We start from the raw sequence: 25,028 nt of genomic DNA, 5'->3' as shown, positions 1-25,028 counted from the left end.
TAATGGATTGGAATGCAACCAGTTTATGACGATTGGTATATGCGAGATTGGTACTACTACCTGGTCGTTAGTCACCTGTGGGGTGCTTCGGGTTTTCCTTGTCACGGACCTACACAGAATGTTATCCTTGATTATATAATTCTGCTGCACATACTTCACATATTCCTTCTCTTTAGGATTCCCGTTCAAAGCATCTAATATTTTCTTTAACTGCTGACCGTTTCTTTGTTCAGTTTGTACTAGTTCAGCGCTCCAACCCGGGTCTTCCTGTTCAGATACAGTTTTAACAATGGGCACGGATGTTGATATATCTACTGGTTCAGCTAATGGTTCCATACAAGATGGTGCGGGGTTGTGGGATAGTGCATCAGCAATGATATTTGCTTTCCCAGATAGATATCCTATCATTGCGCCAAAGTCCTGAATGATCATATGCCACCGAGTTCTTTTGGGACTGTGACTAAAGCCTTTGAAAAAGTTGGTGAGGGGCTTATGGTCAGTGAGAACCTCAGTTTACTTGAATAAAAAGCTATAGGGAAGAACTGTTTATCATATTGCTGAAGCAGTACCTCTCCTACCCCTTGGTCTGAGGCGTCAGTTGCGATAAAGAATTCCTTACTGAAGTCAGGGAATTTTAAGATAGGTGAACTGCATAATTCCCCTTTCAAGGTATTGAATGCCTGTTGATGCTTTTCAGACCATATAAAATCTACGCCCTTCTTCGTAAGATCGGTTAGAGGAGCGGCTATAATTGAATAATTGCGTATAAAACGCTGGTAGTATCTACTACAGCCTAAAAAAAAGATGTATCCCCTTTACGTTAGTAGGTATTGGAAAGTTATGGATAGCCGACACCTTATCGTGGACTACCTTAAGACCTTGACTAGACACCGTAAAACCTAAATAGACGAGTTCTGCTTTAAAAAACTCACTTAGTTATTTTCACTCTTAGATTATGCTGCCTTAGTCTCTATGCAAATGTTCTTCTAAGGTATTAGAAAAGATTACAAGGTCGTCCATATAGGCGTGAAGAGTATCCCCTAACAAGTCTCCGAACACTATATTAATCATTCTGGTGAATGTAATTGGGGCGCAACATCAACCAAAAGGCATACGTAAAAATTCATAATGTCCCCTGGCTGTGCTGAAGGCGGTGTATGGGATGGGAGCACGACAGTTCGCCGCGCGACAGTTCGCCGCGGACAGTTCGCCGCGTGCCAGTTCGCCGCAGAGCCAGTTCGCCGCCAACCTTTTCGCCGCGAACCATTTCGCCGCCAATATAAAAGCTGGCAAACATGCACAGGATATATTAAATGAGGAATGGGATAATAGGAAAGTATAGCCTAGAGATTGATAATTAATAACGTTACTATTATTATCATTATTGGTATTATCATCATTTTCTCAATGAAAAAGCCAAATTTGCCTCAATGAAGAAGCTTACGAAGCTTATACAGTGGTCAAACAATTTGCCAAATGAGTAAATCCTCGCAGTTTTTTCACTCGACCGTATCTCAGAGATCAAAGGAGGCAAACTACCACAAGGTGAGTTATAGAAAATTGTATAGTATATAAGTACCGCACGAACCAAGAGTCGTCACTTAAAGTCTTCATTGCTCTGTGCTCTGTTCTTCAACGTTCCAAAGCCATAATGCCGCCTGTTTTGTCCGTTCGTGGAAAGGAGAAATTCCTTGACAACGGCACGACATACCTTTTCGATAAGGTTTCAAAAGACGGCGAAACGCAGTTCTGGCATTGTGATCAACGTTCTTCCTGCAAGGCGCATATTCATGTTCACCAAGGAAGAATAACCAAGCGTATTGGTGCCCATACACACCTCAGAGACGCAGCCAACATTGAACTGATGACAGCCCTGATGGACTTGACAAATCGTGCCGTTGTCGGGGCATGGGATCGTTCTGTCCAAGTCACACTGGGTGAAATTCGGCCTTCGATATGGAAATTCATTTAAAGACTTACTCGATCGCAAAAACTTAGAGACACTGAAATTGAAGGACTCTTGGCTGGAAATCCCCCCCCCCCCCCCGGACGTCCCCCCCGGTATGAACTTTTAAATAAGAGAAACGAAACTATCGTGAATGATTATTGTAATAGAGATAACATGGACTATCTACGAGGACTAGCACACAACTTCTGAAGAGACAGCACGATCTAATGTATCATACGGTATGAATCATGTTTTAGATGTTATATAGTTTTAGATATTATATAGTGCTCAAATGAAGTTTCATGGTTAAATTTTTTAAAACAATCTTTCTTTATTTTTGCCTATTTTTGCCTTTGATCTCTGAGATACGGTCGAGTGAAAAAAACTGCGAGGATTACTTTACTCATTTGGCAAACTGTCTGACCACGCTAACCCAACTTGTGGTAGTTTGCCTCCTTTAATCTCTGAATAGATGCGGTCGAGTAAAAAACTGCATAAGCTTTGTATTAGCTTCTTCATTTTGAGGCAAATTTGGTTTTTTCATTGACAAAATGATAATAATACTAACGTGGTAAATTATCAATCTCTAGGCTATACTTTCCTATTATCCTATTCCTAATTTAATACACCCTGTGCATGTTTGCCAGCTTTTACATTGGCGGTGAAATGGTTGGCGGCGAACTGTTACCGCGGCGAACTGGCTCTGCAGCAAACTGGCACGCGGGGAACTGTCCGCGGCGAACTGTCATAGACCCGTATGGGATACTCTCTTTTTCTAAAGGTATCTGGTGAAAGCCTTTAAGTAAGTCCAAACTGGTGAAATATTTGTTCTGTCCTAACAAAGATAAAATATCGTCAGTACATGGCACTGGGAATCGATCGGGAATCGTTTCCTCATTTAAGCGACGGAAATCTACGCAAATACACCAAGTCCGATCATTTTTCGGTACAACGACTAAGGGGAAATTATAAGGGCTGTTCGATTTCCTAATGACTCCTTCTTCTAACATTTTACCTACTTCGTCACTGATCTCATTCTGGAATTTCATAGGGAGTCGGTACGAAGGTACATAAATAACTTTATGCTTGTCTTTTAGCCATATTTGGTGTTCAATGACATCCGTTTTTCCCAGAGATCCCTCGGTAGCGGAGAAAACATCATGATATTTAGTTAAAAGATCAAAAAATTTCTGCTGAATCTCCTCTTCTTGAATGTCTTTATTGATTTTACTTTTGATAGATTGCAAGAGGGATTCGTCAACAACAGGTTGAGTGTGATTAATTTCAGCAACAGTAAGAATGCAATACTTATAAACTTCCATATCCACGATATGTTGATTTTTGTGGATCATTAGATTGGTATTCAAATGGTTACAGACTTCAATGTTAACTTGTTGCTGTGAATCAACAGTGTATAATGCTTGTGTTGCAGACAGTCCGTTAATTTTCAGAGTGTCGGAAAGAATTAACATTTCAGATCCCGGCAAAGTCTTCTTTACACGCACTAATATATTTGAAGGTACGTTCGGCTCGAGAGTTTGCGTTTAATCTGCTATTACGGGTGTGCAAGAATTCTGTTGGGTCGCTTAAACAATGTCATGATTCATGAGACAAGTGACTGGTTCCTCAATGTACGTTACTGTTTGACTGTCTGTCTCTCTTTTGTCCAAAACTGATTTTACTGTGTTAGAAGATTTATTGAATTTTCCTTTGATATACACGCCATGTTTGGCAGGGGCTAAGGTAATGTTTTGAATGCCCATAGATGGGTATCCTATAATTACAGCTGGATAGATATCAATGTTTTGTACCACTATAAAGGTATTGGTAATAGTGCGCTTACCCACCATGTACTGAATCTGAGTTACGCCTACAACGCTGAATTCATTATTACCAATACCCAAAAGTCGTACTCTGAACTGCTCAATAGGGAAGTTTGAAAACAACATATGGTGAGTTCGTAAATCCATGATATTACGTGGACTACCGGAATCAAAAAACAGTGTGAAGGGTCGGTGTTCTAAATTTACTACATACAAGGTAGGACGTAATTCATCATTACTGATAATAGCATGTATACGGTGAAAGTCTACGGGGACCTGCACTGATATTTTTTATTCGGTCTTGTGGTTCATAGGAAAATTCTGGGTATCGCACAAGTCTTGTAGGTGATTAAATTTGTTATTTGATTCAAAAGATGTTGATACAAATGACCCAACATGCTGGAGTTCATTACATGGTATTTGGTTTGCTTTGCACACTCGGAAAATTTGCCTGACTCTGTGTGTTTTGGCTAGACGGCCCAAGGACAGAATTCCCTGAAGCGCGATTTGCTTGTTTCTGATTTTGAGCAGAGTTACTGTTCCCTGTTTCTTTTTATAATAATGAGGATTCTTCTTCTTATTATCATTGGCAACGTTTTGTGTGTTTTTAGCATTATGTTGCTGTTGGTGACATGAGAAGCAATGAGCGTAAGAATGACTGGAGCTATTATGAATTGAACAATAACGGGTGCGGCAGTCTGCAATCATATGCCCCGCACGTTTACAATTAAAACAAGTTACCCCTGCTGCGTTATTATTGACTATATTTACTTCCTGTGGTTTACTTTCATTCTTTGCAAAAACTTGAATAAGCAAGGGGTCCAGATCTGTGCACTTTGACATATGTTTCTTAATTTGTTTATATATGTCTAGCTCCGTACTGTCGGGCGATAGCTTCTTGTCAAAACAACGTACCAAGGCTTCCGGCAACATAACTGTCAAGCAGAGCAGATTAAATATGTGAGCCTGATAAAATCTTTCACAGACATGTTCCTTCCCATAACCCATGTGGAATTAAGCAAACTATCCCGATATTCATTCAGCCGGTCAGCAATTAGTGCCGCCCTCTCTACAACGTTAAGTTGAGTCATAGAGACCAGATTAATGATGTTCCTCAAAGCTAAAACCACATCCAAGACTTCTTCACTGCCATATATGGCCCGCAATCTAATTTTAAATTCATCCCATATATCCACCTCTTGGAAAGAGACTCCTCTCAGGTACGAACATGCATCTCCTTTAGCAAAGTCAATGAAACTTTTAGCTTCCTGTAATTGTAAGGATGGGTCGGTGATGCATTTTGCTTTTAAATGAGCATCCACTGACAAGATCCAAGATTCGACGCCTTGAGGCAAGAACCCGTTAATACGGCCTTGAAAAGGAGCGATTGCAGACCTGGCGCTAACTAATGTTACCACTGGATTGTTGGGTGTGGGGTTACTGGGTGCAGAGGTGGCCATCATTACTTTTGGTTTTTTCCTATCACTACGGTTCCTAGCAACCCTATCAAAATATCTGTATGAATACGCTCGTCCACTGCGTAAACGCACATGGAATAAAAGATAGAAAAAATGTGTTACAGATAATAATAGTGTCCCCCAAAATGATAAGATTAAACACAGATAATATGATAAAGATATTTCTGGAGAACTTCTGGAAAAAAAAATTAGCAAACAAAGATAAAAAGGCCTACAGGGTGAGAATCCAAAGTTGAAGATAGATTCCTGCAAGAAAGTAGGATTAAGAATGATGTATAACTCACCCCAGGAATAATGGACGATCGACCTGCATATGAAGAACACCCAAAGTTACACACCAAATGAATAAAAAGTTGTACTTAGCTCGATATATAAGAGGAAGGTCTCGGTGTTGTAATGACAACACGGCCTTGGCTCTCCCGTCACTGCTTGGCGGATGACCCGGTTTCTCAGCTTGCGTTCAAATCGTGCGTTGTTTGTTTGTTGAATGATTCAATTCCCGTTGCTGGGTCGATGAAGATCAGATGCGCAAGACAAGTCCTGTTTGTTTCTCGAAGATATGCAATGTTTAAGACGCTCAATAAACGATGATACAACCTCTTGAATGATTCTTAATGAAAGTCATCTCGTATGGTTAGGAGAATGCTTGCGTTGCCGTCGGAGACACAAAGTTGCTTGCAGATTCTCGTGCGTCGCCGTCATTGACTTCTGATATATTACATGTTTCTAAGATTCGTAAGTCTTCGGATGGTATGGAATCGTCAGAACTGCCACCATTGTAGGGGCTGGGCCTTTGTCTATACGCAAGTATCTGTTTGTATACTTCCCATCCTCGTCGGAGTATCATCGATTGCAATGATAATTCTAAGTTTCATCAGTATCTTCTTTGGGTATAAAGGCGAAGATGTTTCAAACTCATGTTGGTAAACTTAACAATGTATTTGCGATACTACATCTCTTGAGTAGGGGCAAGAGGTGGTTCAGAGAACTTGATTCTAGGAGAGGAAGTAGAGTTCTGAGTTACAATGCATTTACAAAATCATAAGAGAGCAAACCTTAGCTCAGCATACGAACATACATACAGACGAACATATCAGACAAAAGTCATATAGCAGGTTTGTGGGTTATAGGTCAACCTGGTTTCTCAAGCGAAAGCATTGTTGACGATTTACACTACAATGGATTTGATGACCACAGGTGACTACGAACTATGACGCTGATACAACACGTCAAGGCATAGTCTACATCATATTATCAATGCCTATCACACTCCTGCAAGCTCATATGTCCCCCCTTGGGTCATTGGTTTAATTAATATCATAATTTTTAGTTTTTATATATGGAATAAAACATACATTCCACATATATATGTTTAGTTTCTCATTCCCCCATCTGGGTTCAATTCTGTGATTACTCCCCTTGTGATACTAGTGATCATCCCCCTAGTAAATTCAAGCAACGAAATAGTTCTTTTTGTGTAAATTCCCAGTCATTTCATTTCCCCATGAGTGGCCTGTGAACTTTGATTGATTATATATATATATATATATATATATATATATATATATATATATATAATATATATATATATATATATATATATATATAATATATATATATATATATATATATATATATATATATATATATTATATATATATATATATATATATTACATATAATATATCTAACCACCCTTTTATTAAAACTACACAAATTGGAAACCCTAACCTGTTGTCAATGGTGCCCTCTGTCTGCAAACATGTCATTAGGCTATTAAGATCACGTAAGGACAAAAATATACTATTTATTACCCAAAGCAGATGAATATAGAATAGAACAAAATGATTAATAAGTCATAGTGATGGAAACTCAAGTCTGCCCACAAAGAAAACTAGTAAGTTATCATTCTACCCTCCTGACTAAGAATTCACTCCCAGACCCAGAATGTCAATCTTTTCATTGTATTAGTCAGGTTAGAGAATCCCGTCTCTAATACCATGGAATAGAACCCATCTTTAAGATGCGGTTTTCTCTCCCGACACCTGGCGTGTACCAAACTGACCTCTTTCTTCTCACCAAAAGGAATGTGGTTCTCGCAAGTGCCCCGGTCGATTAGACCTGTAACATCCATACAAACGAATGTACATGCTTGACACACCCCAAGCTGTCTTGGCGACAAGACAAGCAGTCTCCCGATTAAAATGCTTATGTATCAAATTCCTTCACTCAAGAAAGCTGCCAGTACAGCTGTCTGTCTCCAAGCAAGACATGATATGAAATTCACTAACATTACACACTTGTAAGATATATATAATAGTATATTATAATATATAATATTATATATATGTATATATCTATATATATTAATTTAATATAATATATATTTTTATATACATATACATATAATATACATATTATATAATATAATAATTATTAAATTATTATATTACATACACTACATACATACATACATATACATATAATATATATATATATTATATAATACATACATACATACAACATACATACATACAACATACATACTAGCATACATACATACATACATACATATATAATTGTATATTATATTTTTTTTATGTACTTGTGGTGCTATAATGATTTTTTTTTTTATGTAATGTGTATATTATATATATAATATATAATATATATAATATATATATCTATATATATAATATATATTAATATAAACTATCATTATTATAATCTATCTTAATATAATATAATCTATAGTTATATATATGTATAATAAAGTATATATATTTATATCTATAGTTAATGTATATATATATGTCATGTCTTATATATATATATGTATATTATATATGTATTGTTATATATCTGTATATAGATGTATACTATCTGTTATATAGTACTATATACATATTAATATTCTTACTATGTATATTCTATATATCTCTTGTAATTTATAAATATATATATCTCTACTCATTTCTCCTATATATACTATATAATATATATATATCTATATATATATCCTACTATATATCTATATATATATATATATCTATATCTATATTATATATCTATATATATCTATATATATATATATATATATTGTTCAAGATTTCAAGCCAGTACCAAGGAAAGTAAAGTCTTTTACCAGTTTCATGCATCTTTGTCTATATGCAAGTTGCCCCTTTGTACTTAAGCATCCATTCTCTCAAAAAGCTATCTCTTCTCCCATTGGTTGTCGGAATTACCCCCTACAGAGACGAGGACTTAAAATGATCAGAGGCTAGCGGCTCGTTCTCAGAAGCACACCAGATCTCCTCACCTGCTCCCTGCTGATGCCGCCTTCTCCCCCCCTTCATCTTCCCCCCCTGGTCTCTTCTGGGAAGTCCCCAAGTATTTTTTAAAAGTCCATAGTGCAAGGAAACATCAAGGAGAAGACTACATTCAAGCACCGCACCCCGCCAGGATCCAGGTACTGTGAGAGTAATTCCAGTTCTGTTTTTACCTTTGTCTGTATTTCATTTCCTTTTTCCAAGGCGACGGCAACCCTCCTTTGTTTAGTTTCTCATTCCCCCATCTGAGTTCAATTCTGTGATTACTCCCCTTGTGATACTAGTGAACATCCCCCTAGTAAATTCAAGCAACAAAATAGTTCTCTTTGTGTAAATTCCCAGTCATTTCATTTCCCCATGAGTGGCCTGTGAAATTTGATTGAAAGAAAGTAGTATGTAACGTTCGCCCTCGTATGCCCCTCAACTTAAGCCAGTGTCCTATCTATTTGCAGACAAACACCATGCCTGATTGTGGTAGAAGTTGGAAACCCTTGGAGAAAGCTTGCATTTTTAATCCATTTGCGCAAAATTTCTGAACGCCGTGTCTGGATTGCTCCAGCTACGTATTCCAGTGGATCGACCAATCGACCCCCCTTATTAGTCTCCTGGACCTCTGTTACTTAATGTAAATACAGTGCATTTAAAACTAAAGTCCAGCTTTTATGTAAATTCCTCCTTTCTCAGTAATAACAGCCTTATGCCTTATTAGCTTTTTTTTCTTTAGTTCTGATCTTTCATCCTCCATTCAAGGCCAAATTTTCCAGTGTTAACTACACTTTCCAGGAGTGAATGAGCTAAAATCAGAATAATGGCGACCAAAACCAGAATTTTGTAGCAGCAATCCTTAAACTGATATCACGAAAGAAACGAATCTGAATTCTGTTAATATTTTTATGAGCAAGCTAAAGCAAGGTTTCCAAATTCTCCACAGCAGGAATAAGGTAAATTGTATTTTATTTTCTAGTTATTTGTGTAGAACTAGGTATCTAGTTAGAGATATATAAAATCTGACTGCCTTTATAGCGATAGGAAACGGACCACGTGTAGGCCAATAGACTACAGCTCGAGAGAGAAATTTTAATGTTATGTGCCATTGCATAAAGAATAGAGGTTAGGGAGTAAGATTCAAAATGCAAATAAGTGTCATATTTCGTGAATTCTTAATGTTAGGATAAGCAAAATCAAAGGAAAACTTTTTTCTTTTTCGTTATTTTCTGTGCAGAGAGTAATACTAAGGGCAAATACTTTTGCGTTTCGAACAAGGGCATATGTTACCTTTAACATAGCTTCCAACACGACCTTGAAAACATTTGTGATTCATTCATTCTGTCTAGACGATCCATGTGCGGGCCTAATTTTTCCGGGGTTTTAAATTCATGGACTCTTAGGTTCGCGAGAGCTAGGGTAAAGAAGGGGATTTGGCGGAGGCGGTCTATTTATGCAGGGTGAGAGATTTTTATCCTGATTTTTCCTCTTCCCTTTAATGTATACGAGCGTTATGAATTCTGAGCAAAGCTAGGTTCAAGGATAAGATAGACCAGGGATTTGCATTGGTAGAAAAGGAAAAATAAATTTTATCCACTTCCCGTCTCCGTCCTCGAGACGTATATAAAAAACAAAACAAAAGGGAGATTCCATATACATTTTTTATTATCAACTGCACTTGCCACATTTTTCACGCTGAAGTTCCATGGAATTCGTGACCGGATTTTTTCCTTTTATTTACAAAGCCGTATTTGCGTGTGGTTCCGCATTTACGACATTTATTTACCACGTTTTTTCATGCTGAAGTTCCGTGAATTTTGTGACCAGATTTTTTTCCCTTTTATTTACAAAGCCGTATTTGTTGAGGTTCCGCATTTACGACATTTATTTGTCACATCCTCACGTTGAGTTTCCGTGAATTTTTACCTTACACACCCGTACTGGTGTTGAATTTCCACCTTTACGACATTCATTTGCCACGTTTTCACGTTGAATGTCCGTGAATTTCGTGACCAGATTCTTTCATTTTATTTTACGAAATTTATTACCAAATCCATTTCCGGCATCGAGTTCTCCACCAAACTTAAATTACAGAGATTCTACAGCGTGAGGTTTCTGCTGCTCTACTCACCAGTAGTAACGGTATTTGCAGGGATTTACAGTCATCTTGCCATGTCTGCATCGAGTATTTCTGCATACCTCTGGCAACATTTGCAGTTTTGCAACTACCTTCCATCCTATTATTCTCAGGCTAGTCTACTAGCGTTTTACTGCTGAGGAGATGGCCAGTAACGCTGCACTGAAGGAGGCTAAGGCCTTCACAGAAGCCGGAAGAGCCCTGGGGCTGGAGGGCACAAAGTTGATCAATTGGGTGAATGATAAGCTGAAAGACGCGGCCCAAGAGAGAGCAGCCGAACGGGAGAAGGAGCTGAAAGGGAAGCACAAGAGAGAAGAGAAGCAGCTGAAAGAGCATTCAAAGCAGCCAAAAGGGAGAAAGAAAGCACATGAACTGGCTATGGCAGTCCAGAGTGCTACTCTGACACCCCCGAGTCCCATGCCCCCTGTGCCCTCTCACCTCAACAGCATGGGCGGCCTCATTAGGACTTGGGACGATAACGAGCCCGACACCTGGCTTGATCATGTCGAGCAGGTGTTCGGGAACTTCAATCCAACCCCCCAGGAAGTGGCCCTCCTCCTTGCCACAGCTCGGAGGCAAAGGGCGGACTGCATTCAAGGCCCTTCCCCTAAATGAGTGACAAGACCTCGCCCTCGTCCAAGAGGCAATCCTTGGGGCTTACAAATTGACCCCAAAACGGTGGAAGCAGAAATGGAGGACAATGCCCCTCAAGGAGGCTAACCAGATATGGACAGAGGGCAGCCACGAAGACACCTGCCATCCATAGGTGGACGAAGGCCTACAGCGCAACATCTGTTGAGGAGGTCTTAGAACTCTTTCAATTAGGGGACTTCCTGTCCTATGCTCCCCCTGAGCTTGCCACCCACTTGGTGGACAAAGCCTAAAACTATTCGGGATTGCTGTAAGTGGGCAGACGCCTATGCCACCCAACATCCGCTGCAGAGTTCTTTAAAAAAGAAAATACGCCCTGCTCTCCCCCTCACTCCTACTGCCACCTCTCAGCCTACCCAGCGCACCAATAACCCTCCTCGGTAACCTGTGTGTGGGCATTGCAATAAACCAGGTCACACCATGGAGCAGTGCCTCTCAAAGGTGGACCCTTCTCAGCAAGCTGCAGCCACTCCTCCGAATGGACTACCCAATCATTATAATAACAAGAGCAACGGCCATTGGAACAGAAACAGGCCCAGGACTGATTTTAGCAAGAGTTTCTGTGATACATGCAAAGTGCATAGGCACACTGCTGCCTGGGCAGGATGCCCCGAGAAAGCTCCTGTTTCTGCCATTGCTATGGCCGTGATGAATCCATCAGCTTTAGGCCCTCCTGCTCAGGCCCCATATTTCTTACACCTCCCAGAGGTCGCTATCCTGCCCACCAGGTCTGAGCTTTCGACGACACTGGTGCGCAAGTATCCATCATCCGAGAGGATAAAATTCCTTACGGAGCTCAGGTTAATAGGCACCAGTTCATCACGATAGAGAGCCTGAACCATGTCAACATGTTCCTACCTACTGTCCGGTTGAGAGTCACACAACCTCACTGTTCTAAGATATGTATCATGGCAGTAGCAACCTATATACCAGGAGATTATGATGTCCTGCTAGGACAAGATTTTAAGTCTCCTCCTACCTTTATACTGTGTCAGGGCCCCCGCCCTCACATAGCTCCAGACCCATTCCATGGGCCTCCAAGAACTACCTCTGCACAGCCAGTGCCACTTGAAGGTGCCAGGCAGTGCCAGGCTCCATCTCTCATGGATGTTGAGCCACGTTCAAGTCCTTCCACTAAGCCAGGAACGGCCTCAGTGCCAGTGCCAAGGCAAGACTCGAGTCTTCCTCCTGGAGCTCTAAGTCCCGGTCACTCTCCATCCAATGTCTTGGCCCCACTACCCATGCCGGCAGTCAAGAGCCAATTCCAATAGGAATCCTCCAGGACAACCATGACCATAGTGGACACTTCACCAACGGTGCAGCCTCGCAGACCGCCCCAGAGTCAGTCCCCCCGATGGGTAAACCCATCCCAAATACCATTACCTCATCCAATCCCCCTCCGTCAGCAGATAACCGGTCCCAGAGTAATGACTCTGCCAAATCCTATTTGGCAAAAGAATTCAGGGGACCGAGCCACTCAGTATTAGGCACGGGGACGAGTGCCAAGGCCCCAGTTGTTGCAGCAGCTGGAGCCAATGCCCCTGCAGAATCTTCAAAGGGCATGAATTATTCAAGGCCCCACATGGCATCGTCAAACCGACCTCAGAGAGGTTGTCGAGGTTTTCTGAAACCTTACTAGAGCCATTAGCCTCTCTGCCTGGCACAGTGCCACCCTCTTATAGAGAATTCTGACCCTCTCCATCCAGAAGAGAGTGCCAGATTCTGCTACTTCTACTTCCTTCTTACCCTTTTGTAACTACTTCCTTCTGACCCTTTGGTAACTTTCTTTTTTCCTTTTGGTACTGTCTGTACCTTCTCTTCCTTGGCTTCCTGTCTTCTTATTTACTGCCTTTAAGCATTTATTGCATATTGTATGCTCTGCTTAGGCAGAGCCAAACCTGCCAGCTATTCTGGCCTTATATAAATTAGTACTTCTTTCTGAACTACTCTCGTAAAAGTGCTACTATTGGCACCGTGCCCTATTCTAGGCACTTAGAATTCCATTTGACTTGGGAAAATTTTAGCCATCAAACATTGCTGTAGCTAGAGATATTTTCGAACCCTGGCTCATTATACATTGGTTGATTTACTTTTAATTCAGTGTTATTCCCTAGTCTTTATATTTTGTGAAATTGCCATTGTCTTTGGTGAAATTTACATTTTTTTTCTTTTTTATGTGTTATCTTATTTTATCTCTATGGATAATTACTTAATTAATTTTCCCCTTGTTAGTCTGTACTAATGTTTGCTAGGATGTAATTAATACTGTTGGCGTCTTCCTGTTATGAGACAAAGTTACTTAACGAAACCGTAGGGCCATTAACACACCTGAACGCAGCATATCGCCCCATCAGGGTAAACTGATGGTATGTGTTGCCTTGAACAATTAAGATAGTAGTATCATATATGATGTAATTTACCCTGTAGGTTAAGTTTATATATATACAATAATTGCTATCCATTGTTATTCTTAGTGTGATGTTATATTTTAAGAGCATTCTTTATTGAAATATAGCAAGTTAGTCTAAGTCACGTCACATTTTATTTTGCTTGATCCTCTGCCTGTCAAGTAAGACTTCATGAATATTATTCATCGGCAGAGTTTACATATTGCTTATATTATAAGTCCACTCAAGGGAGAATGGAAGGCTCAGTAATTTATATTTGCAATTGGTCCTTGTTTCTGGCTTGTCTTGTCCATTACAACCCGTCTATTGTTGAAATGTCCTCTAGAATGGGGAGGTGTTCAAGATTTTAAGCCAGAACCAAGGAAAGTAAGGTCTTTTACCAGTTTCATGCATCCATTCTCTCAAAAAAGCTATCTCTTCTCCCATTGGTTGTCGGAATTAACCCCTACAGAGACAAGGACTTAAAAGGATCAGAGGCCACCGGCTCGTTCTCAGAAGCACACCAGACCTAAGAGAGGTGAGATCTCCTCACCTGCGCCCTGCTGACACCGCCTTCTCCCCCCCTTCGGCTTCCCCCCTGGTCTCTTCTGGGAAGTCCCAAGTAGTTTTTTAAAAGTCCATAGTGCATGGAAACATCAAGGAGAAGACTGCGTTCAAGCGCCACCCCCACCAAACCACACCCCCCCCCCCCCCCCCCCCCCCCGGCAGATCCAGGTAGTGTGAGAGTAATTCCAGTTCTGTTTATACCTTTGTCTGTATTTCATTTCCTTTTTCCAAGGCGACGGCAACCCTCCTTTGTTTAGTTTCTCATTCCCCCATCTGGGTTCAATTCTGTGATTACTCCCCTTGTGATACTAGTGAACATCCCCCTAGTAAATTCAAGCAACGAAATAGTTCTCTTTGTGTAAATTCCCAGTCATTTCATTTCCCCATGAGTGGCCTGTGAAATTTGATTGAAAGAAAGTAGTGTGTAATGTTCACCCTCGTGTCCCCCCCCAACTTATGCCAGTGTCCTATCTATTTGCAGACAAACACCATGCCTGATTGTGGTAGAAGTTGGAAACCCTTGGAGCAAGCTTGCATTTTCAACCCGTTTTCGCAAAATTTCCGAACGCCGTGTCTGGATTGCTCCAGCCACGTGTTTCGGTGGATCGACCAATCGACCCCCCTTATTAGTCTCCTGGACCTCTGTAAATTAATGTAAATACAGCGCATTTAAAACTAAAGTCCAGTTTTTATGTAAATTCCTCCTTCCTCAGTAATATCGGCATTATGCCTTATTAGCTTTTTTTTTCTTTTGTTCTGATCTCTCGCCTTCCATTCAAGGCCAAATTTTTCAGTGTTAACTACATTTTCCAGGGGTGAACGAGCTAAAATCAGAATAATATATATATATATATATATATATATATATATATATATATATATATATATATATATATATATATAAGCAATATATATCTACACATATGTGCAAAGTTTGTGTGCGTCGTTGAAAATAAAGCTTATGCATATTTAACTAGTTTTTGTCAATTTTACCTCTGAATAACCACTCTTTAACGCAAATCTTGTATATCTTGGGACCTTAATGCAAACTTCTAACCTTGAGTTACAAGTTTTTCAACCAGGGCTAGAGTTTTCTACGTGTGTTAGCACGGCAGAATTATTCACATTAATAAGATTAATATTTCAAATATGGTTTAGTGACAAAGAGGATGGTGGGTTGAATGGAAGTAAGGATACAGGATGAAAAACTTACGGTTGGCAACATTGATACAAAAGAGGTACTGCACTGAAGAGGACACCAAAAATCACTAGGGAGACATTATAAACCCTAGTTCACCGTAAAAACGGAAAGCGTCTTCTCACCTGGTTTAAAAACAAGAAAGATTTTTTTGTCCCCCTCCCCCGAAACTCTTTTAATAGATCCTAAACCTCCACTTCAATTCGTCTCCGCTTGAATTTGTTTATATGTAAGCCTTACTCGCTGCAGATGATGTTTGTCAAGCTCCTTAAATTGAAAATTAACATACCTATAAGTCAAATAACACTATGCAAGGGTAAATAAAATACATGTCATAGCATATGCAATAACGACATAAGCTCTTTATTACGGATGCTTGCGGTTGTTTAAATACCGAAAAAAGAGAAATAGTGGAATAATAAAAATCTCTGACAAAGTCGCCAGCTAATGAAAATGATGCTTGTAAACTTCAATGTTATCTCCAGTAAATTAATTCAGTCAACAACACCCTTTGACACTCAATGAAATGAAAACAAGAGAGGTGCAATTACTCGACACTGATGAATGTTTCTGAATGGCATAAAAATTACCTTGAATCCAGCACCTCGTTTATATAACTGAAAAGAGAATTAGTAGGTACACCTCAGCACTCGCATACGTAAAACCACCTGCCAATCGAGGTGCAATGCAGTGTGCCATCAAGTAATAATTAACGAACGAGTTTCACGTCTTTTTTTAAGAATCGCACCGTGGTCGCACCCAAGGCTCCTATAAAATAAGCTTTAGCAAAGTGTTGTCACGCAATGAACTTATACAGAAAATCTGCTTCAAACATAGTAACACTGGTTGCCCATAGGAACACTGGGCTTCACTTCTTGGTATTGCTGCTTTATCTTATACAAACACCCTGGTTAATATGTATGTAAACACGTAAGTATGTGTATACACATTTCACTGCCCACGTTAACACAATCGTGAAAGAAATAGAATTTAGGCATGCTCGTTACAGAGACAACCAGCCTGATGATATACACCCTGGTTAATATGTATGTAAACATGTATGTATGTGTATACACATTTCACTGCTTACGTTAACACAACCGTGAAAGAAATAGAATTTAGGCATGCTCGTTACAGAGACAACCAGCTTGAAGATATACATACATACGTACAGATACATAGAAATACATACACACACATTATATATAATATATATATTATAATATGTAATATATAGTATTATATATATATATGATATATATATATACATCTTATATATTATTATATATATATATATATAGATTATATATTTAATGATATATTACATTATATATATGTATATATATATATATATATATATTATATATATATAAATATATATTTTTTTAATATATATAAACACACACACGTCACTTCATGATGCTTGCATTTTCAACTTCATTGAATGTTCTCCAACCAAAAGAACGCGTAAAAAAAAAAAAAAAAAAAAAAAATGTGGGTTATTTTTCAGTACAAAAAATTCAGTTTAGCCCGGCTTTTTTTTTTTTTTTTTTGCTTTTTTTTTGCTTTAGTTAGGAGCGGTACAAAGAGTGCCAAGGAAAATTAGGCCAATTCGTCTTGCTATCAAATGAATCAAGACACTCCCAGACGCCCTGCTTCGAACCCTTAATGTCATCATAAATCTGCTTAGTGTCAAAATAAGCCCAGCTTAGCTTCTTTTCACTTAACATCCCTTCGTAGCCTTAAAATTTCCTTTCAAGACACTAAATAGAATAGCATGACATCCAGACACTCGAGAGCGAATTTCAATAGGATTCTTGGATCAGTGGCGGTGAAAACCAACGTATTCCCTTTGAGAACACATGAAACGCCGTTAACAGGTCCTTCAGACGACCCCCAGCGATGTTTGTCTCTTAGGCCTGTTGTTTAATTCCCTATCCAGTTCCGTGTATTCACCTTTAATGACCTCCAGCTGTCATTTGCACTTCATGCCACCCATTAACGACCTCCAGTTGTCATTAGGGCTTCACGCCATCCAAATTAGCTGGCCAACTTCATATGCCCACCTTCATTCGGTCCCAGCACTCACGGGAAAAGGCTATTGTGTAACCCTGCCCACTCTCAACCTCTCTCTCCTCAGCGAACCCTTCCATTATTGTTCCTTTAGAGACATTCGTTTATGTCAAAATATTTTTATCTTCCAGCATTCCAGCGTTCCTTGGAGGATTTGAAGTCCTTGTTTTATGAAGATACAGTGGTTCAACATTAAGTAAACATATTAAAACTTTTCCGGGCTTGCAGATTCCAAGACCTCCACGGACACAGTCATGAGGAAGAGAGAGAGATTCCTGATAATGTTCTAGCACAACACGACCCATCGGAACTGCATCATAAAGGTATTTGAGATGGACGTTTGTCATTATACTGCCAATAAGAACTGCATATAGGCATGCACAAATAATCAGAACGGAGCACTTCTCTTAAAATTTTTAATTTCCTGCAAATGTCTGCTAAATGGCAACTGTCATTTTGCTATGTTCTTATTCTTCATAAGAGTGCTACTTATCATTGTGTTCAAAAATTAGTCGTAATAGCAGTATTATTTTCTTAAAATTTACTTCATCTCAACTTTTTATTTTGTTCTTTGTCCTTACCTAATCACTCAATCTGATCTTCCAAACTTAAAACAGGAGAAGCTATAGAGGCAGAGAGAATAGCCCAAGAGGTCAAAGTTCTTTGCTGGATCTTGACGAGTCCTTCAACCCACGATAAAAAAGCCAAACACGTCAAAGCCACTTGGGGAAAACGCTGCAACAAGCTAATCTTCATGAGTTCGTCAAATGGTATAATACATTCCATGCATAACTAAGCTTCATGATGCTTTTCTTTAATAGTGTCTATCACAATGACAGCATTCAAAACTGAAACATTTTCACTCCACGGTAACACTTAGGAAGATAATGTTTGTTTTCCTTGATGTCAAAGTTTACGCTGCAGTGTTTGTACTCGGTGGTAAAACTTTAGGATGGATTGTTTTTCCCTTTAAACTCTTTAGGAACTTCATTATAACGATAGTCATCTATTGACAATATTTAAAAAAACTCAAGTTCCAGGATATTTTGGTGCAGAAGGCAAGTAACATCAAATGTTTTTGCAACACCTAACCTAACATTACAGAGGTCTTCTCTAACATGGTGTGTGTATGTGTGTATATATATATATATAATAATATATATATATATATATATATATTATATATATATATATATATAAATATATATATATATATCTATATATATATATAGTATATATATATATATTATATATATATATATATATAATATATTATAAATATATATATCTATATCTATATTATATATAATTATAATATATATAATATTAATATTATATTTAAATTATATTAAATATATATATATAATATAAATATATATATTATATTAATTATATAATATATATATAAATAATATAAATATTATTATTATAATATATATTATATATATAATAAAATATATATATATATATATCTCTATATATATATATATGATTCTATATATATATATAGTATATGTATATAAATATATATATATATATAGATATATATATATACATATATATATTATCTATATATTATAATATATATATATATATCTATATATATATATATATATATATATATATATATATATAAATATATTTCATATATAATATATATATATATATATATATATATATATATGATATATATATATATATATATATATATATATATATATATATATATATATAGAACGACTACTGATAATAAACGGAAAGGAAAAGTAGAATTCACCAATATGAGTCATCAAAAATTTAATTTGACCTAACCCAGTGAGACTCGAATGATTCTTTTCCTGAGCAACGCCTTATTATCAATCTGATATTCATACCTAAAGGTAAGTAACCACAATATAATGTCATCTGTAAACCAGCTGAAGTTTGTGAGCAACTAGTTCCGTCACTGCAATGGGGAACCAGATTATAAAAAGTATTTCTCTAAAATTGATTTGACTGATTCAAGAAATCTGGGTAGTCAAGCCCAGCACTAGGGCGCACTCAACCATTCAGCGCTTAAAACAATGAGAATAGGATGTTGGAGTGGTTGGAAAGCAAGATGAAGATGTGAACTAGAAGACAACCCCGCAATTGCACTAAATAGAAGACAACCCCGCAGTTGCACTAAATAAAAAACAACCCGGCAGTTGCCTAAATAGAAGCCAACTCAGCAGTTATACTAAATAGAAGACAACCCCGCAATTGCACTAAATAGAAGACAACCCGATAGTTACACTAAAAACTGAAAAGTGGGAGCTAGGGGTAAAGGGACTCTGCAAACACCCTGTAATATTCCTGTAATATCGCTAGTGTACCTTACGTGGCGCACCTACAGTGGTGCACTAACGATATTACAGGATTATCTCTAAAAGCTTTTCCACTCCTCTGCCTTTAATAAAGGACACCAATCGAATGCAGTCACTAAATCTACAATATAACGTAAATATAAAATTACAAAAGGACTCGATGATAATTTACTATGAATGTTAACCAGACTGACTCCTCTTGCAGCCGTAGATCAAACATCTCAAAAGAATCCTCAGAAACTTCGTCTATACCAATCTCTGCAATACTGGAAATTCGTCTGAAAGCAATATTCAGAAAAAGTTGGGAATAGCATTAGAATAAAATGAAATACTTGACGCAAAACCTACGATTTTCTCTTGCCACAAAAATATCTAAAGTCTCCTCCGTAACTTCTTAGCGAAGTCGCCCTCTGTAGTATGACTTTATACAATTTCCCATTTTTCCGGCAATTACCCACTATATAAAACTCCTTTCACAACTGTTTGTAAACTGGAATTTTTTTCAAACCCCTTAGGCACTCTTACAGAGCAAAAACTGAATTCCTGAAATCTTTAGTGTGCTCTTGTAACCTAGTTCTTAAAAAGGCTTTCTTGGCTCTAAAGCTAGTGTTAGAACAGCTGGTAATACGGCTTTTGAAAATTTGCACTACTCCTAAGTAAAAGGATTACGTACGTTTGTGTCTTTTAGGTGCAATTATATGCCATATAACCACGACTTTGAGATCTTATTGCTGGTCAAATTTGGAAATACTCCATATTTGACCACTGTGCTCTTAAAAACTTTTCTAATAGTTCATTGACGAGCCGTCGATACAACTGTACTTCCGATACGGTTTAGCCTTTCAGCAGACTCATTAAGCAATTGTATTCAACTATCAGATATCCGAACTAACTAATCAACTTACACTGAGAGTATAATATCCATTACATTGAAGGATTTCATGTGCTAGTTTTAATTTTTTGTCGTCTCTCTCAAAATTCCGAATATCTATTTTTACGTGTCAAATTCTTTGTATTAAACACGCTGAGCAAAAGGTATATTAGACGTAATGTAAAGTAATCTAAAGCCTTAGTCACGGTTCCTTAATTTCTAGACCAAACAAGCCATCAACAACATTAGCATGAATATCAGACAACAAACGAATATAATCCCCGGAACACGAGAAATATACAACGGCCATCTTTTTTAGATTCGGTACTGGGCGCCATCGACATAGGAGCAGGCGATGGTCGTGACGTTCTCTGGGGAAAGACCAAAAAGGCTTACAAATATGTGTATGACCATCATCTCAACGAGTACGACTGGTTCTTCAAGGGAGATGACGACACGTAAGCTATTTTCTATCATTCAACATACCTTTACAGTCACTGGCAATCCAACAACCATTACGTGTTTTAACCCCTTAAAATACTCGCTTTTGTGTTTCACTGTCCTGATTAATCAATGCACTTTGTTTGCATATTTTAAATGCAGTCTTTTAACCTTACTCAGGTCACTGGAAGTCTGAGACCTCAGCCTGCAAAACCGAGTTTTCATATTTCCTTCCAACTCGTCAAATAGCTTTGGGTGGCAGTGAGGTCATTTCTAGAGACGGCTTTTCCTGTCCCACAGATTACCGGAGAATGGATAAAATTCGTGCAACCATTTTTTTTTCGTATGCACATCAGGTAGCCCAGGTTCTTAAGACCATCAAAGAAAAACATTATTATTTCGCCATTAGTAACCATATACTTCTGGTTACCATTAATTAACAAGGGAATAAACTGGAACTTTCTTTCAGTTAATGAAAGTCACTTTATAATTCGCATAAATGAATACGGCAGCCGCAGAGACAACCTTGAAAAGTTTTCCTAATGACCATGGTCAGTACCTTTTCTTCACACCCTCCACATGATTCGAAATTCAATTCTCAGATGATATTACTTATCGTCACAGTATCAGGTGTTAGGCATCTCAAAAACACTAATATCAGAGATATTGGTGTTTGAAATTCTATAGCAAATATAAATAAAAAAAAACTTCTGCCCATTTCAGTTATCTTTCACTAGTATGTAAATAAAATTCAAACATTAATCAATAAATTCATAACATTAATTCACTTCCCAAGTCATATCTCCTCTTTAGTAACGCATACCTAAGGAATGGTGTCTAAAAAACATAGCTACAGAAAGACAAAAGAAAGGGAGTAAGAAACAATGAGCTTGTATTATTAGATAAAGTGCTTTCCTATATAAAATGGGTTCTCACGGGTTTGCTGTCTTCCGAATACAATAGTAAAAACAATATTTTGATTCGGCAGAAACAATATAGATGAAAATTCTCGCACCTCCTAAAAACAGAAAACAAGACGATTTTCAGTTAACAACCCCAAGTATAAAACAGGATTGCGTGTGAGATTGGAAAATGAATAGTGAAACATGTCATAAATCGATTTACAAATATAATTCAAAATATAAAGCTACACAACTTGTATAATGTTGGAAACAATCTTGATTAACACGTCTTAAGGTTTGTCCACACTAGGAAACATTGTTTACAAACAAAGTTTGCAAACACTTTTTACCACATATTTGTTACCCATCCAGAATGGAAAACAATGTGTTTTTGTGTATATGTATTTATACACATATATGTATACATGCATATATGTATGTATGTATATATGTATGTATTTAATTAATATATATATATATATATATATATATATATATATATATTAACTTATGTATGTGTGCATCTATTTCCAACTCCGCCAGAGGCAAGTCAGCATGACATGCTCCTTTTTTTAAAAACTTTCTCGCCGATCTCTTTTTCTTTCTCTTATCCCTCTTCGAGTGCACTAAACTAGCCAAGTAGAATACAAAGGCTACTGCACAGACAAGCATCCTGACGACAGGTCTGGACAGGAAACATTGTTTGCAAACTTTGTTTCCTAGTGTGGACAGGCCTTAAAATACAAAATTATGAGACATGGTTTTTTTTATACGAGCTGTTAAGTATATTTTTACTTTTATAATACTTCTCTTAAAGAACAAACTTTCCTATTAGTCTGAGAAATAAGAAATTTAATGTTAACAACAGCAACAACAACAAACATTCCGTTATAATGTTAAGCCAGAGATGACGTTTACTTTCCATAACAATTATCTAATTGTTCTGGCATTAAACTGCCAAGTTTAAAAGAGACATCTCAACTATAGTTATATCCATACTTATATGTACTACACCCAAGTTAACATAAGATATTTTTGTATGCAGCTAAGTCATATTTCCCGACTTGTTTGGAAATTATATGATTTTCCTTAATATTAAGAATTAATTGGCGACATCCATTTATACAAATTAAAGCAGATCAATATTTCACAGATATGTCCTCATGGAGAACATGCGATACATGCTAGCCGCTTATGACCCGACCTTCCCAATTTATTTTGGATCACGATTCAAAAAATTTAGTAAACAGGGATACATGAGCGGAGGTAAGTAATCAGCCTAATGGCACTACATTACAAAATTATTGCAAAACGTCTTTTACTGTAAGTGATAATTATAAGTATCTTACACATTTAACCATTTGTTACCTACTAGAGGAATGTTTCCAAAAATAAGAGAGATCATTCAAAGTATAACTAAAGGATAAAATTCCTCAAGTACCAGTATTCTCGTAATAAATTTTTTAGCAAAGAATCATACAACCCTAAAGGTAACGGCAAATTTTATAATAAAGTAAATCGGTTTAATCCTGTTAAGCAAAGGGGTTGAAGTGCGTGTTCATGACTGACCGTGGCAATCTAAGCCTTGCGCGTACAGGTACCGTACTATAATAAAGAAAAAAACTGGCTTTAGAATGAATTCTTCACAGTTACATCAATATAAAACTCAAATAAAAGAATTCTTTCTTCACGATTAAAATGAAACCATGCTAGAGTTAAGAAACAGGCCACACACGAGAACAATATTCTTTAACAGGATGGTGAAATTCAGCAAACATGAGCAGCAGCTGCTTTAAGAGAAGCACATGCAGACCTATATAAGATTTTACCATAATTCTTCCAATAGAGATGACAATTCATTTTAAAGATGTGAGGGGGTAAATTTCTAAATTCTCGTACGTACAAACATTATAGTTCGAAGTATTTTTTATAGCATTAAACGGAACATGGTCGTGTCTGCTGAAATAGAAAGTTATAAAATAATCATTAACAATAGTTATCAGAAAGTTCATGACTTTCATTACTTTTCCTGATTCTAGAGATCTTAAAAGTATTGATTTGCATTTACTCCACTTTGTTCATAAAATTACTCTAAAGCCTTATGTATTTCATTCAACAATTTATCCATAGAGGTTACGTGGGATGCTAATATGTTCAGAGAATCACAAAAAAATTGGCAAGCTAAAATAGACTTCTATATTACAACTGCTCTTGAAATTTTCTTATCTCTCTCATTTAAAACAATCTAGTGGGGTTTTTTTTTATCTAAATCCTTATTTAATTTTGTTTGTTCATTATTACCTTAACTTTCTTAAACCTGTGTAGCCCTTGGGACATTTTAGTAAACCAATAATATACTCCTTTGCGTTAAAAATTCCCTTCCACTCGGTCAGGAGGGGGCTATGTGCTTAGCAGAGCGGCAGTGAAAAAGTTCATAGAGGATGCTCTACCTAACAAACTGAAATGTAAAGAGGATGACACCGGTGCAGAAGATGCAGAAATGGGTGAGTAAATTCTCATGGAATTCAAGTTAATATGACGGAAGTAAAGGTCAATATAACCCATGGAGGCATAACAAGATAATACATCAGATAGCAATTATAACGTTTCAAGTTTAAAAACTTAATGTTTTAGGAAAATGTCTCGACAACATTGGTGTCCTTGCGGGAGACTCGAGAGATAGTTTAGGACGTGGAAGGTTTTTCCCTTTTACTCCAGCCACCCACCTCATGGGCGGGGTGCCTGACTGGTATTTGGATTACGTTTACTACAAACCTGATACGGTAAGTGCCTAAGTATACATCTGTAATACACAAAAACATCCGGATAACTTAACGATACTCCACAAACTTTACTAAACTAAAAACACAAGATGTTTATCAAGTTCGATGAA

General features: G+C 37.4%; 2 protein-coding genes across 10 annotated transcripts in view; one reads left to right on the top strand and one right to left on the bottom strand.

The window, feature by feature from the left end:
• LOC135198069 (opsin Rh5-like) overlaps positions 1-25,028 on the bottom strand; it is a 707,912-nt gene that overhangs the window by 655,471 nt on the left and 27,413 nt on the right. The window lies entirely within an intron of this gene.
• LOC135198068 (glycoprotein-N-acetylgalactosamine 3-beta-galactosyltransferase 1-like) overlaps positions 1-25,028 on the top strand; it is a 52,981-nt gene that overhangs the window by 24,611 nt on the left and 3,342 nt on the right. Inside the window, exons 3-8 of the mRNA XM_064225468.1 lie at positions 17,805-17,899; positions 18,194-18,346; positions 21,112-21,250; positions 23,289-23,401; positions 24,529-24,639; positions 24,770-24,918. Coding sequence (XP_064081538.1) covers positions 17,805-17,899; positions 18,194-18,346; positions 21,112-21,250; positions 23,289-23,401; positions 24,529-24,639; positions 24,770-24,918 — 760 coding nt within the window. The remainder of the gene's footprint in view (positions 1-17,804; positions 17,900-18,193; positions 18,347-21,111; positions 21,251-23,288; positions 23,402-24,528; positions 24,640-24,769; positions 24,919-25,028) is intronic.

The sequence above is a fragment of the Macrobrachium nipponense genome, chromosome 21, assembly GCF_015104395.2.
Source record: "Macrobrachium nipponense isolate FS-2020 chromosome 21, ASM1510439v2, whole genome shotgun sequence".
Classification (NCBI taxonomy): domain Eukaryota; kingdom Metazoa; phylum Arthropoda; class Malacostraca; order Decapoda; family Palaemonidae; genus Macrobrachium; species Macrobrachium nipponense.
This window is presented reverse-complemented; position numbering and strand designations above follow the sequence as displayed.